The sequence below is a fragment of the Oreochromis aureus genome, linkage group 15 (assembly GCF_013358895.1).
Source record: "Oreochromis aureus strain Israel breed Guangdong linkage group 15, ZZ_aureus, whole genome shotgun sequence".
Taxonomy (NCBI): Eukaryota; Metazoa; Chordata; class Actinopteri; order Cichliformes; family Cichlidae; genus Oreochromis; species Oreochromis aureus.
Window position 1 is genome coordinate 23,893,321 of NC_052956.1, and position 16,070 is coordinate 23,909,390.

General features: G+C 42.6%; 1 protein-coding gene across 5 annotated transcripts in view; it reads left to right on the plus strand.

The window, feature by feature from the left end:
* Nucleotides 1–16,070, plus strand: part of col12a1b (collagen, type XII, alpha 1b) — a 153,728-nt gene that overhangs the window by 114,039 nt on the left and 23,619 nt on the right. For all 5 annotated transcript variants that reach the window (XM_031751530.2, XM_039599428.1, XM_039599429.1 and 2 more), the window contains 7 exons: nucleotides 3,343–3,466; nucleotides 3,545–3,688; nucleotides 3,979–4,143; nucleotides 4,223–4,261; nucleotides 4,354–4,492; nucleotides 6,680–6,822; nucleotides 8,541–8,650. In XM_031751530.2, the coding sequence (XP_031607390.2) occupies nucleotides 3,343–3,466; nucleotides 3,545–3,688; nucleotides 3,979–4,143; nucleotides 4,223–4,261; nucleotides 4,354–4,492; nucleotides 6,680–6,822; nucleotides 8,541–8,650 (864 nt within the window). The remainder of the gene's footprint in view (nucleotides 1–3,342; nucleotides 3,467–3,544; nucleotides 3,689–3,978; nucleotides 4,144–4,222; nucleotides 4,262–4,353; nucleotides 4,493–6,679; nucleotides 6,823–8,540; nucleotides 8,651–16,070) is intronic.

The window sequence follows — 16,070 nt, forward strand, 5'->3', positions numbered from 1 at the left end:
CTTTTATTAAAATACAAAAAAAATCTGCTTATTTTTCTGATCTGATTCCAAGAAAATGATTCATTCAATAAAAATTCACCTTTTCTGTTTGTCTGAATTAATGAAATGCCCCCAAATCCTGCCAGAAGCTCTCATCTGCACTGAGTAGCAGCTGAACAAGCAAGTATGTGACAGTGCTTAAAACCCAGACCCAAATAAAAATGGCTTAAACCGAGCTGGGGAGGCAATGCCATGAATGAAGCTGAGCTCTGCAGTGAATGAGAGGCTCTTTGTGGATTTTAAGATGTCTCATTAATTCAGAAACCTTCTTTTTTTCTCTTGAGTGAATGCATTACACTTCCGTACCCCAACATCATCCTGTGGTGGTTTTGTTTTTATTTTCACAATGGAAACCTCATGATAACAGAACTTCACCTCAACAGGAGGCCAGGGGCTTATAAAACATCCGCCCTAATACGAGAATTCAATCAAGTGTAATCACTAACAGCCGACAACAAGACAAAACAAGAAGAAGGAGGAGATGCAAATGAAATAAAGGCTAAAAAAGCTTTCTTGGCGACGCGGAATATTTTCCGACTGGGTTTTGCAGGCATTTAAAGAATCGGTGATTATATATAAACCTGTCCCAGAGAGAGGGAGCTCTGGATTTAAAGGTACATTCATCCTGACAAGTGTGACAGCATCGTATAAAAATATGATTAAAACCCTGATTCGGTCCAAAACCTCTGTAGCTGTCTTAATCATTTCACATTGACACAAACCTCTTCTTCTTTAAAGTCATCCCGTGATGATAGGATGGCTCAGTAGCATCCCAATCAGGATAAAATGAACAATCCTTGAGTCTAAGATAGTATTCATTGGGATTCTTTTGCTTCTATTTGTATTATATTTGAGCCACAAAGCCAAGCATCTGTTTCACTAAAAAAGTAAATCCATTAGGTTTATATTATTACCTTGTTTGACATCCCTTAAGGCAGTTTCTTCCAAGAATCCTCAAAGAGTACTTGGTCCATCTGGATGAGAAAACATTTTGTTTGCTGCACAATAAACCGGATTTGCATCCTCTTACCAAAAATACTAGTTTCTTAATCCATAAAAGATGGTTATGAGAGAAATCTCTGTGTTCTCCATGCTCCACTCGCTGCATGTGAGCTGAAATATTTCACTATCAGGGGTCAGCAGTCCATGGGTGTATTCCTTGAAATTGATTTAAATAGATCTATGAAATTGGTCAGTGTATGACTGTGTGCGAGGGGAGACAGCAGTGCATGTGCACATTTTCTTTAGAGAAGCAAGCAGTTATTAGAAACATGTATGTTCTGTGTTGTATAATGATGCTGTAGCCAAATGTCTGCCTGCGATGCATTTGTGGGACGGGGGAAAGAAAGCATGTGTAAGTTCTTATCTGAACAACAAAGTCAAACTCGAGCCAATGTCTGGTGGCCACATAATTTTGTTGGAGAGCCAGTTTTTTCCCCTCACTGGACTATTTACTTTTTAATTTCTCGAGTCATTTCTTTGTCAACAAGATTACACAAAAACGAGATTTCATAAAAGTTTGTGGGGAAGTGAAACAAGAGGAGCCCGTTAAATTCTGGATTCAGACAGCTTTCTGTAGGAATTTCAAAATGATCCCCTTAACTGGATGTGTTCTCTGAGTCCCCTTCAAGTTATTCAGTGTTTTTATACATAAAGTGCCATCTTAAGCTTGTTTGAAAGTCCTTATTCCCCCATCGCTGTGCTGCGTAATGCTGTTTACACTGACACTCATGCGCTGAAGTGTCTGCATTGCTCTCCCATCACGAGTGAAAGTCGGCTGATCGGGTCGATCTTGGAGCTCATAAGTGTTGAACAGTTCTCATACTTCTCATTCTTTAGCACTGTGAGCAAGCTAGATGCACAGTTACAGCCCATGAAGTTTATAATTCATGTCACTCCCAGTCAGACCAAACTCAGTCTTTGCACTTTGACCACTTTTTTTGGGAAAGTGCACATTGGGCTATGGTGTAGATCAGGGGTGGGGGAACCTTCAGACCTCAAGGGCCGGTGTTACGTCCCTCTGCAGCCCCTAATCATCTTAATGTATTCAGCTGGTGCTAATTGGCCACACCTAGTCAGGTGTGGATAAAGGCATACCTGAGGCAAGCTTTCTGGGGAGCTCACTTGTCTTTGCATTGGTGGCACCAGCCATTTTAGCGAACCTGCTATGCCATTTTAAGAAAAACCTCTTCTCACCCACAATCTGGTGTTCATCTCTTTTTTTTATGTTGCGGCCTTTGAGCCTGCAGGTTTTAGATGTGTCCTTGATCCAACACAGCTGATTCAAATGGCTATGTTACCTCCTCAACATGCCTTGAAGTTCTCCAGGGGCCTGGTAATGAACTAGTCATTTAATTTAGGTGTGTTGACCCAGGGTGATATCTTAAACCTGCAGGACTCGGCCCGTGAGGCCTGGAGTTCCTCACCCATGCTGTAGATTGTGCAGTGATGTATAGTTGCCATAGATGCCATAGATTCCACCCATCCATCCATCTCTGCTTATCTGGAGCCAGAGCCTACCCCAGCTGTCAAAGGGTGAGAGGCCGAGCGTACACCCTGGACAGATTAGGAGACCGTCACAGGGTTAACACAGAGACACACAACTATTCACACTCACGTTCACACCTGCTGTCAATGTAGAATCACAGGTTAACCTAACATTCATGTTTGTGGACTGTGGAGTACCTGAAGAGAACCCACACAGGCATGGGAGGAACATCCGCTGAATTTGAACCCAAGACCTTCTTACTGTGGGCGATGTCACTGCTGTCCTGACCAAGGCTGTACATTTAGACTTTTAATCAAACCTAAACAAGAAAACAAACTCCTGCAAATCAATTTGATTATTTTCCTATATGACACTTTTGTAAATATGTATAAGACTGCTACTGTATCAAGAAATGTCGAGTAACAAGAAAATATCACAGATCATATTGTTAAAAGCAGCAATAGTAGCTCAGAGGGTTACACAGTTGCTTCACAGGAAGAAGGTCCTGACTTCAAACCCTGGTAGGTTGTCTTGTTCTGGAGCTTTGGTTTCTCCCACCAGTGAAAAACATTCTCACAGAAGAGGCTTAATCTCGAGAGTTTCTCCAAAATGTGTCTGTTAAACTTTATTGAACCAGCAAGTCAAAGAGACGAAGCTGAGATATTTGGACGTTTGCAGAGAGGGGATAATGGGTGTACTGGACACAGGAAGTTTAATGTGGAACACCACCGAGGAAGTTCATGGATGCAGTGAAGGAGGGTTGATGTGACAGAGAGGATGATAAGTCCCTAATTTTCTCATTATTTTCCACACAGGTGTCGTTTGTGCAGTACAGCGACAACGCTAAGACCGAGTTCAAGCTGAACGCTTACCAGGACAAAGGCATCGCCATGGCCGCGCTTCCTTACATTCGTTACCGAGGAGGAAACACCAAAACAGGTTTGATCTCATGCTACAGGCTACAGGTACAGATCCAAACAAGCAGCTGCTGATCTGACACAGTTTTCCTCTGAGCAGGAGAGGCGCTGAAACACACTTATGAGAAGGCCTTCTCTCTTGAAAACGGGATGAGGAGAAATGTCCCCAAAGTGGTGGTAGCCATCACTGACGGACGCTCTCAGGATGAGGTGAAGAAGAACGCCGCCAGGCTCCAACACGCAGGTAGATGTCACACAAACACGTATCACCAGAATTTACTACAGCATCTCCATGCGAGTGTGTCCCAGATGAGCTCTCTTACAAACAGCTGTAAACAGACTGCTTACAGACCAAACAGAAGCAGCTGGCTCTCATCAGAATTATTGAAACTGTGCTGGATAGAATTTTCAATAATGTTTTGTATCCATTTTTGGATGTTTTTACCTCTTTAGACTCTTACTGGAAGAATAAATGAAGCCGATAAGCCAAGAGTCTGTTTGTGTTCTTACTGCCTTGGTTTGTGCCGTCCTCAGGTTACAGCGTCTTCGCCATCGGTGTCGCTGATGTGGATTTCATCGAGCTGCAGGAGATTGGCAGCAAACCCAGCGAGAGACATGTTTTCGTCGTGGACGACTTTGACGCTTTCAACACCATCAAAGAAAACCTGATCACCTTCATCTGCGAAACTGCAACTTCCTGTTAGTTTAGAACAAAAAAGACAAACGTTGCTTTAACATGTGTTTCAGTTCATTAATTTCTGTGTGTTTTTGTCCACAGCGTGCCCCTTGATTTTTGTGAATGGATTTACTTCACCTGGTAAATACAAACTTTAGAGAAATTCATGACTTATTCACTGTTCATCTGGATGATCTTGCAGTTAAGGGCAAGCTTCTGATTGGTTGTTTCAGGCTTCAGGATGCTGGAGGCATTCAACCTGACGGAGAAGACCTACAGTTACATCAAAGGCGTCTCCATGGAACCCGGCTCCTTCAACAGCTACACAGCATACAGACTTCATAAGAACGCCTTCCTGACTCAGCCTACCACGTGAGTCTCACGGGTCACGGGCTTATATGCGCCCATATGTTTCACATCACTCCTCATTTACCTTTGCTCCTTACAGTCTGAAACCTACTAAGGTTTTGTCACTCATTTCTATTTGAGCACCTTCTCTTTTAACTTTGAGCTCTATTTCATAGACTTTGAAAGCACCGTGGTATAGACTTTGAGATCTATATCACGGCGCTGGAGAGGACAGTCAGCCTATTAGCTGAACCTCAGATTCAGGACGATCAGTGGTTTTCGTCCTGGTTGTGGAACGTTGGACCAGCTTTCTATCGTCTCAAAATTGTGTGAGAGTGCGTGGGAGTTTCCCCAACTAGTCTGCATGTGTTTTGTGGACTTGGAGAAGGCATTCGACCACATCTGTCAGGGCATCCTGTGGTGGGCACTTCGGGAGTATGGGGTGACCGACCTATGGCTATGAGCCATTTGTCCGTGTACAACTGTAGTGAGAGCTTAGTTCGCATTGCCGGTAATAAGTCAGACCCGTTCCCAGTGAGAGTTGGTCTCTGCCAGCCCTGCTCTTTGTCACAATTCTGTTCATAAGTTTTATGGATAGAATTTCTAGGCAGAGACAGGTGGCAGAAGGTTTCCGCTTTCATCAGAATCTGGACTCTGTTCTTCACAGATGATGTTGTACTTTTGGCCTTATTAGGTGATGAAATAGGGTGGTTTGCAGCCAAGTGTGAAGCAGCTGGGATGAAAATTCGCACCTCTGAAGATGGAGTTCCCACTCTAGGTCAGGGATGAGTAGTTGTTTAAATATCTCGGGGTCTTGTTGATGAGTGACAGTAGAGTGGATTGGGAGGTTGACAGATGGACTGAAGCAGTGTCTGTGTTGATGTGTTGAACAATGTATTGTGGTGGAGAGGGAGAGCTGAGCGCAAAGCAAAGCTGTCCATTTGCCTGTCGATACTGGTGCCTCCTAGGTTAGGGATTTCAAACCTATCCCACCAGAAAACAAGGAAGCTGATGACAACCATCAGAATACGTGTTATATCTGACTGAAGTTTGAGGTTTTGTGAAACTAGTGTATTGAACTTCCTTCATAGTCTACGGCTCTGTCTGTGCAGTGCTGGGATCAGCAGAGTTTTCCAGGTTTTTTGTGACATGGCCTGATTGAGTTACCAGTTTCTGCTGGAGCTTCCCAGAGTTTCTCCAGATTTGCTGTCTTTCGAATGCTTCCATGTTGTTCTCGTCTCCAACGGGACGAAAGTAACCAGCTGCATTCAAACTTTTTGAGCCCAGCTGTGGGGTCAGACTGAGCTGCAGGTCATGACGGAGAGCAGACTGCCCATAAAATGGCTTTTCAGTTCTTTCTGAAGCTGTTTCACACTGTGAGCCTCCATCAGGCCACTGAGTGCAGACGCAACCACAAACTAGACTGTAAAAACTGGCCACCACCCAGCACTGGCGTCCCATACCCAGAATATCACATGCAACAGCAGCGAGATGGAAAACAGCTTGGGTTTTGACTGTTTACCAAAACTGGCTTAACAAAATGTGTATTGACATCACAGGGACAAATGAGAAGCATCCTGCAGCGATGTGAAAAGGAGAGGAAGAAGAGCCAGTGGATGGAAAATTATTAAAATCACTGCTAACAGACAACATGTTATTTTTACAGTTGTGCCTATAATTACTTGGAAATAGCACAATGTTTGTGTTAGTGGATTTTTAATCTAAGAACAAAGATGTGATTGAAAAACAGATTGTTTTTATTCAGTAGGTTTTAGATAGTTCCTCACTCAAAAATAGGCTCCAAAATAACTGGAGAAGTAAGAAACCTGATCGCAACCTAATAGAGCAGCATTTGGCTCCTGAAGACAAAACTGAATGCAGAGAGACCCACAAACAAGCAGCAACTGAGGGCAGATGCAGTAAAGGCCTGGGTGTGAATCTTGAGGGAGGAAACGCAGCATTTTCTGATGTTCATGGGTTTTATACCTCAGGCAGTCACTGACTGCAAAGTATTAAAAACAATCCTTGTGTTTAAAATCATGTAAGCTAGCGTGTTACTTTCCAGCCTCTGTGAAGCTGTTCTATATATCCTTGAACCCAAGACCAGAGTTCTGTTTAAGCTTTAAGCTGTGTTTAACCTGTCCTCGCTCTGTCCAGACAACTCTCAAATTTAACGCACTGTTTTGTTTTTTTTTTTTTTTCTTTTTTCAGAGACATCCACCCTCTTGGTCTTCCCCACGCCTACACCATCATCATAATGTTCCGCCTCCTGCCCGACACGCCCAAGGAGGCCTTCGACATCTGGCAGGTGTCGAGCAAAGATCACAAACCAGAGACCGGCGTCACCCTTGACCGTAAGTATCGCTCTCTATTCTTATCCTGTGCTGCCTGTGTGAAAACAGGGAAAGGCAGCAAGGAAACGTGTGATGTGGAGCAGCTGTGCCTCACTGCGTCATATCTGATCGCTGACAGAGAAGAGTATGTAATGTAATCAACTGGCCGTGCCCTCTGGCTGCTTCGGTCTGAGCTGATCGCAGACTCCCTTTGCCGCACAACTGTTGTGTCATCGAGCAGCTCAGCTGGCTCTCGTAAAGCCTGTGTTTCTGTCTGTCAGCAGGATTTCAACAAAAATCCACCAGTGACAAACATTTGTATTCTTGAGTTATTACTATGAATTATAACTGTGCATGATTAAAGGTTTGACATCATGAGAGAAACCTTCTGGCAGAAAGTTGCACAACAAAGCACCAACAAAGCGAAAGTTGGTCTTCCTGTTTCCAGTGTTTGTGCTGAGAGAACTTTCTCCTGACAGCTCCACAGAAACTCAAACATATGAAAGTCGTGTCAGTCGTTGTGTTTGGCAGGTTCAGGTAAAGTATTTTGTCACTAATGAAGCTGTGCTAACTCTGTAAGGAACAGACTATATTCACTTGAACTGCCCTGTACTAAAACAGCAAGTTCAACATATCTAGGATATATTTCTTTATCTGGCTTCATTAAACCTAATACATCATAATAATATAAAAAAATATGAAGAGAAATATGAAGAGGTTAGCACATATTTCAAGTTAAATAATGGGTGAACTGAAACAGCAGAGCCAGGAGCCATTCTGCCCCCAACTTTTCAAGATCTGCTAAGGCTACACCCTTAAAAACTCTTCATAGCAAATACTAACACACAGAGCTGTACTCATGAAAACAGCTGGCTTACACTAGAGGGTAAATCAAGTCTTTGAAATAACTGACACACACACAACAAAGTTAAAAATAAGCTACAGCATTTCAGACAGGATCAGTGTTTTGTTTTGTTTTTTGAAGGAGATAGGCTTTCAGGTGCTTCTTTTATCTTCAGATGCATTAATATATCGCCTGTAGGAGATTGTGACAGTTATGATGACTGAGCGGTCCATCTACATTCATTCTAACTTTTATAATGTTGCTTCTAAAATTCATGGCAGGCTAAAATTCTTAGGACTGCAGGAATTCCCTGGTGCTCCCAATGGGCTGAAAGCAGCCCAGTTGCTTTAAGGACATCCAGATGATAAGGAATTACAGCAGCCTAGAAGTGCATACATGGAATAGTTTTGCAGCATCAGTCTGAGAGAGGATGTTTCTAATTTTGGCAATATTACACAGATGAAAGAAGGTTGGCCAAGATCAAATCCAAGAGATCTGATCAAGATGAGAGTTGAATTACACATCCTGGTCAAAAAGAAGTGGAACTGGAAGATATCCAGTAATGCATCTGATTAGATGTGCTTCAGAGATTTGAGTGGTGGCAACTGAGAGAAAGTATCTGGTTAGACAGACAGATTTTTGGGATAAACACAGTTTAAAAGTGGAAAATTACAGGTCATCCAGGCCTTTATGTCTTTATGACATGCCTGTAGTGATGTGTCATCTGTTTTCAGAGATACATAAAATGGGGTGTCATTTGTATAGAAATGAACATGAGTGTGAATGAGTGTTTTTCGACGAGTTCAGTTGAAAAGCTCAAGGGAAGATTTCTTTGAGAACCTGAGTATTCCTACAACTTAATTCTAATGTAATTTATTCTTCTGTCCCTGCTCAGCAACCAGCCAGACCGTTTCATTCTACAACAAAGACGAAAGAGGCGAGCTACAGAGAGTCACATTTGACACAAGGGAAGTGAAGAAGATCTTCCATGGAAGCTTCCACAAGGTAAGCAGAAGTCATTAATCATTCAGTTGAGACTGTCCACATGTGCATTCTAACATACTGCATATTTAAATTGAGGAGAATGAAGCCAAATTTGTCTTTAATGTTTGAGTTATGTAACTTTTTTCGGTCCATGGCTTGACTGAGGCTTGACACATGAATCGAAGCACTCCTCTTTGATCTCGCTGGACGTCTCGAGGTCATACAGAACCCGCACATGCCTGAGATTCCAAATATGCTGTATATTACAGCCAAAACACCTCACACGCAAACTGCAGACGTGTTCCTGAGGAGTTCTGTTGGCTCACATGAACAGATGGTCCTCTGTAGGTTGTAAAACGCAGAGCAGTGACTGCTTGTGATTACACGCCATCTGCATCTCCTGGATGTTATAAAATGATCAATAGACAGCCTGCCATGAGCTGAGCAGGTCTGATGGTGAGGTGGAGGTATGATGTAGCTCTGTATGTGGGGTGGTTTGTTATTCAATCTTTAAAACCCCTTTGAAAACAAATGAGATCATTCATGAGGATCTTCTGCTGTGGCGCTTAAGTAACCGTTATTTTCACCTTTGAGATTATGGTTTTTTGCAATTTGAGTTACACACAGTTAAAGGCTCCTTTTCCCTGAAGCTAAACATTAAAAAGACAACTCCTCAAATGCTAACAAAATGTGTTGGCTCAGAAAAATGTCCATCAATTAGCCAATGAAATGGGAGAAGTCACCTGGAAGAGGGACGAAGCGTTTCTCCCACTGAAAATGCTATGCACGTGTGAACAGAACTTTTTGGGATTTCCTTACCTGGACAATGGAGCATCCAACCACTCAAAAGGCTGATGGATTTGGGCTTCTGAACTTACTCATTACTGAAATAACAGAACTGCGGGTGAATCCTAGCGCAACCAATAACTTGTAAAGAAAGTTGCAAACAATAACCGAGGTATAATGTCGGTGCTGGTGGAGGAGAGAGCAAGCCGAGAGCGCATGTTCCAACTTATGTATGATTGCATGTAGGCGAACTTTGACAGCCAATCAGAGAAGAGAGAGTAGATTAAATATGTAGGTTGTACATGAAAAGAAAAAAATGCAGTAACCGGATGATTGATGTGCCAGCACATGCAAGATACATACGTGATAATAAACTTAATATAGTTGGGTTTCTAACTAGCAAATGAGCCACCTGAAGAAATGGTGAAAAAATGTTTTACTTTTTCTACTCAGCAATGAATCCTCTGATCTCAGGCCAGTCAAAATAGGGACATAGCCACTTTGTGTTTTGTAACACTGCTCAGAAAATGTTGGTTTTTGGTTGATCATTGTCAGTTTTGTACTGGTGTATAGCTGTTTTATAACCATAAGAGAGGCGATAAGAAATGCCACCAGCTGTATTTGTTAATATCCTGAGGTTCAGCCTTCTGTGGTGACTACAATGCCTTTTATGTACAGCATTTTTAGATATGTCAGTATCTGCAAATTTTCACCGCAGAATAATCATGACGTAATCGACTGATCTGGCACATCTGGTCTGAGAATCCCGCAAGACAAAAGCCAGTCCGGCTGGATTGTCTGGCTCTCTTCTCCTTCTGGCTCATCCTAATCAGTGGATGTCTACACTTGCACATGAGGAGGCAGTTTAAAATCACAAACAGAACAAAGAACAAAGCACATGCTCCCAACAAACTTTACACAGACACGCACCGCATCTGAAAAATTAAAGCAAACACCACCACTTTCACGTTATGAAACATAGGGCAAACGCAGGGCACGAGGAAGATGCCAAAAAAACCTTTACCTGAATGCAGCACAGGCCTCTTTTTTTTTCCCTCTCATCATCATGGCCTCACTCCCAGGCCACAACATACGTGTTAGTGACTGAATTACAATAAGATAGGAGTTAGAAGACAAAAATGAAATATGCTGTGCGACTGTTGAGAGCATAAACTAAACAACACCAAGAAAGGATTGTGCAGACAGTGATGAGGATGAGGCAGAGTCTGAGAGAGCTGGACAGCTTTTGTCTTCCTGGATTCTCAGCCGATTACTGCAGCTCTGCTGACCCTGGTACCTTCAGGCCCACCAACGAAGACCGATTTGTCATCAGCATCACACTTCAGCAGTTCGAACCTGATGTAAGAGATTTTCTTAGTGTGCCGTTGGCTTTAAAGACACTTTCCGCTCAGAGCTACTGTGTTTCATGCTCTAGATTATGTCTGAGCTGTGGTGCTGATAGCAACACATTTACAGGAAGCACTGCTGGGAGAAGCGGTGTGGACAGTCCTTTCAACAATATCACAAAGTTTCATGAGGATCCATAAGCTCCTCTTAGAGGGGGAGATCTTTGAAAGCGCACTGCAGTCCCCGCTGGGATGCTCGACTGGAAAATACTGGGTCACTGCTATTTCTATTAAACAATTACATCAGTGCAGCTGAAGAGTGCCAGCAGGGAGGCGGGACCAGGAGGAGTTTAAGGAGGCACCGCTCGGTTTTACCTCTTCTGGTAGCTGACCGCAACTCTGCGGTTTTACCTCCCAGGGTGGGATAAGAGTGTCAGCAGGAAGGCTTTAAGGCCTCTCGCTCTGAACTGTACTAACAGTGGAGAGTGTGATTGATTTTAGTCTGTAGATTATCTTCATTACATGTGATAATACTGAGAAATGGCTCCTTTTTCTTTTTGTCATAGAAAAAAAAGAAAAAAGTTGCAGTTTTGGAGCAGACTTCTATAGATTTCATGCCAAATCTGCACCCTCACACACAGGAACCAGACTGATGATTTAACAGATGTGAATGCAAAGGTCAGAAAGATGTAACAGGAAACCTTTAAAAAAATAAATAGTGACCTGGCTATTTTAGAGTTCAGGAGGTCACCATTTCACCACAAAGATTTCTGCTTTTAAAAAAATTTAAGTAGATTTTCATTTCAAAGTGTCCAAATGGTGTTTTGGAGAGCTGTGGGAGTGTTTCAGACACATTTTATTTCTGTAATATGCAAACAATGTATATTTATAAATGAATAACTCTTTGCATGCAAGGGAAAAAAAGAAGGGAAACCCAGGCTGTTTTTGCAGTTGCCAGATGGCATGGATTTTCAGAGGGTGATGTATAAAAGGATTTAACTGATGCGAGATAATAAGAAGCAGAAAACACTGTAAATGCTACCCGTCCTTTAGTTTCAGCCGGACCAGAGCGTCAGCACCTGTCAGCTACACGGAGGCGGATCTCACGATGTTAACCTTGGCATCGTGTTGTGTGAAAGTGTACTGATGATGTGAAAAAGCTGAGATATGCTAACGGATGGGGTGGCACGGACTCAGGAAAAGTGCCTTCATCAGGCAATATGAAAAATGAATAGAAAACACAAAAAAGGGCTGATCTGCAGATGTGAAGCTGTGTCCTGAAATTTGAGGCAAAACCCAGAGCATCATAATTAATTGCATCTGCAGATGGGGTTGCTTGTGTGCTGGATTTACAGTCTGACAGACCAGTTATTCCAGAATCTTCACATTTAAAGGCTTTTTGTAGCCAAAGCACACAGAAGAGAAAGCCAAATATTTTAAGACAAAACTGTATTTGTATCTGCAAAAAGGGCAACTGCTCTTTTCTTATCTTGATAACGCTGATGAAGAATCTTTGGATCTTTGCATCACATCTGCATAGTGCACTAGAAACCTGGCTCCTTTGTATTATCAGATACGTTTACTCAGCTTGACTGTGTTTCAGAGTTGCAGCAGGTCAAGTTTCTTTTAGGAGGAAGGTTTGTTTCTAAGTGCCTCTTTAGTGTACTTAGGACCATGACAGCATTAGCCAACTTCTCCTGACACTCAGGCTGAGGGCTGTTAACGTCCTGTGATGATGCCCACCATCTGGGAGCTGTGCAAAAGGCTTGGGGTTCATTGAAAAAGAACATTTTGTAAAAACTGAATAAATAAGATATAGATTAGTTTGTTTTGTTTTTTTAATCTGAATTGAAGAATAAGTGGTTGGCAAAGCTAGTATAGTAATTAAGTTTCTATTTGTCAAGTTCTGTATTGCAATATTAATGTGCGGTTGACACAAATGCCACTCCTTTATGGTATTTGGTGAGTCTTCAACTTGCGACAAAGTTGAGATGTGTTTACCTCCCCTGTCATTGATTTTGATGAAATATGAAGGTTTCCCATCACCACAGTGCTGCTGCTGAGCTCTTCTTGTGTGATCAGTAATTGGAGCTCAGACATGGCGAAAACACAGCTTGACTTCAGGATGCTTCTCATGCCTGCAGTACACTGGAGCCAGTTTGGAAAGACTGGAGTCTGGCACCGTCTCAGATCTAAAGATGAGTCAGAGTTTGGTTTTTGGGGAGGCCAGCGATCATGCAGGGCCACTGCTTGCAACGCTATGGTCAGATTCCTTTTGAGATTTTTTCCCATCATGCTGTTGGTGGAAATTTACATGAAGAAAAACAATTTACAAACGAAGCAGAAACAGAAGGAGCTCATGGCTTTGATCTGGCAAAGAAAACAAAAGGGAAAAAGGGAAGGCGCCTCAACCGGACGCGGTGCTGCCTGAGAGCATGGAGAGAGCTCTCCTATTGGTTACTGATGTTCATGTGATCGAACTGCACTATTTACCCAAGCCACGACAAAAAAGTCTTTAATTAGAATTAGAGTTAGTTAGAATGACTATCAGTTGATCATGATAATGGGAGTGTGCCACAACTTTATCATGATTGTATGGTGACCTTTAACCTCTGTTGAAAAGTCACTTGGTGCTGGGATACATGTGGACTGTATCCTGGACTTTTAAGTCAGCTTTTCTTTAACAGAAGGCATAAAAATTATGTCTTTTAAAATGCAGATTCACAGAGTCAGAGTCTTTACATGTGCTTAGTGTGATAAAACCCTTAAAACATGCAGAACTGGATCTTGAGGGGAAATTCTTCTTCTTTGAAGCGGTCAGAGGTCAATTTTAGCTCAGGGCTATGTGCTCTACTGCATGGTGGACACATGGACAACACAATGGCTTTTAGGTCTCTCCAGCAGCAGCAATTAAAACCAGCTGAACTGAAGAAACTTTAAGATTTAAAAGCTTGTCAGAGACAGGAGTTGATTTAAAATTGTGCTTTAGCCTGAGCGCAGCTGTTGCTGAACCAGATTTACTGAGCTGTTGTCAGTAAAAGACGTCGGCCACATCACCACGCTGAGACTCCACTAATCCTTTTCCCCTCTCAGCGCTTCACCAACCAGCTTGCTCAGCACTGGAAGCATCCCTAAAATCAGATGTGTTTAACAGCAGAGATCCATCAAAGCGTCAGCTCTGTTGCAGATACCTTAAGGGTTTAAAGCACCGCTGCCCCTCGTTGGGCCCAAATAACGTTTGCATTAGCGAGTAAACGAGCCATCATCGAATGATCTGCGCCAAGTAACTGCAGAGAAATCGATTAACGCGCCAGCCAGTAGCTGTAGCTCTGACAGGAAGACACGACATGAAATAAAGACAGGAAATAAAGATGCTCTGACTAATAGAAACATCTCAGAGATTATACGGCTGGAGCCAGATGGATAAAACTGAATTCAGGGAAGAAAAGTGCATAAATATTCTATTCTATGCCTGACGTGTGTGTGTGTGTGTGTGTGTGTGTGTGTGTGTGTGTGTGTGTGTGTGTGTGTGTGTGTGTGTGTGTGTGTGTGTGTGTTGTGTGTTTTTTTTTTTTTTTTTTTACTATCCTGAAACTCTGCACATGTGCACAAACCTCATTTCTACTTTCCAAAGAAGTGAATGTTGCCTCAGCAGAGAAGGGAAATGTCAGTTTATTGGTCTCGAGGCTGAAGTCGTGACCAGAAGAAAAGGATAAAGTAACGTAGGACCATCCATGAGCAGGACGATGGTGAAAGAGAAGACGGGAGAAGAAAAACGATCAAACTGTGTACTCACTAAACTTTAGTGAGGTTATTTTCCATCTTCACTTCAACATATCAGCTTTAACTCGCCCAATATTAGTCAGTTTATTAACTTAGCTTTCAGCTCTCTGGACCTGAGTTGTTCTTCAAACTGCAGTTCCTCTAATGGCCACTCGAGGCAGGCTCCAACACTAAGTCAGTCCCTACAGACATTAATGTTAAAACGTCGATACAAACAGCAGAAATGAGCATGTTTACAGACTTGGGGAAAAAGCAGTTTTCTCTCGGCGGAGAGCTTCATCCCACTAAAGTTGAGTCCAAAAACCACAGAGTGATGTCACTCATCTATATCGTCTATGATCAGTAGTACTAGCATTACTGAGCACAACCACAGAGGATGTTGTTAGTAAAGTGATTTGTATAGGGACACTCCTGAAATCACCCCTTTACTACCAGGTATCACATACCCAGCTGTTCAAAGCATTATAAGGACAGGCCTCAGTGTCCCTGTGTGCCTCGTGGTGTGGAAATAAATTCAACTCCAGGGACGGCACATAAATGTGGAACTTGTCCTGCTGACCTGAGGTCAGATGAACAGAGCGAGGGCGTGTACGGCCTCGGCACATGCTTTCATCTCGGCTTGTGTAAACATCGTCACGTAACAGCCTGGAGCTCAAACGTTACATCCAGACTTTGGTATGAATGGTTTAAGGGGCTTTCCAACAATGGCCGAGGAGCCTGTAAACCGGCAGCTGTAATTGGTCCATTTTTCATCGTAAGTAAAGGAGGGAGGAAGAGCGTTTAGTCAGACACTCTGGTTTTATGACTTGTTGTTGCTACGATTTACTGCTGTTACCAAACTTTGAGTACTTTGTAAAGAATAAGGAAGGTTGCTGGATTGTCTGTTACTCTCTGCACCTCCTGAAGACAAATCTCTTGAAAGAAACCCATAAAACTAATGACTTAGATGCTTTCCAAACAAAGCCTGCACATCTTTAATGTTTAGAAAGATGAACAAAACATTCATAGATCACATCACAATAAAACACACGCGCATGTTTCTACAGAGTGGCGTGTACAGGGTTAATCATTTATGGAATTAAAGCTTTATGGAACCATGTTTCAGCTTCAAACATGAAGTCCCGTCTTCAGCAGGGCCTTTATTTTGGCAGGTCTCCTTCCTGTAATAGCTGATATTAACCACAACAGCATCCACACGAGGCCAATACATCAGCTCGTGTTTTACAGGAACCATGTATGAGACTTTCCTCTGAATCTCTGAGGATTTTTCCAGCCTGAAGAGAATGAAATACTGAATGCTCTCACTTTTGGCACAAAGCTGTTCATGTTTCAATACTGGCAGCTTCAGTGTGATCATATCAGTGCTCTTTTAAAATCCTTTAAATTTAACAGAAGAGCGAGTCCAGTTAAAGCGTTGACATACTGAAGCTTTAATGGTACCTGCTGACTTCATGAAAAGCAGATAAATGTCTCAAACGCTGCGTTTCCCTCCATGAAGTGTTTCTTGGATACCTCGGTGCTTCTGC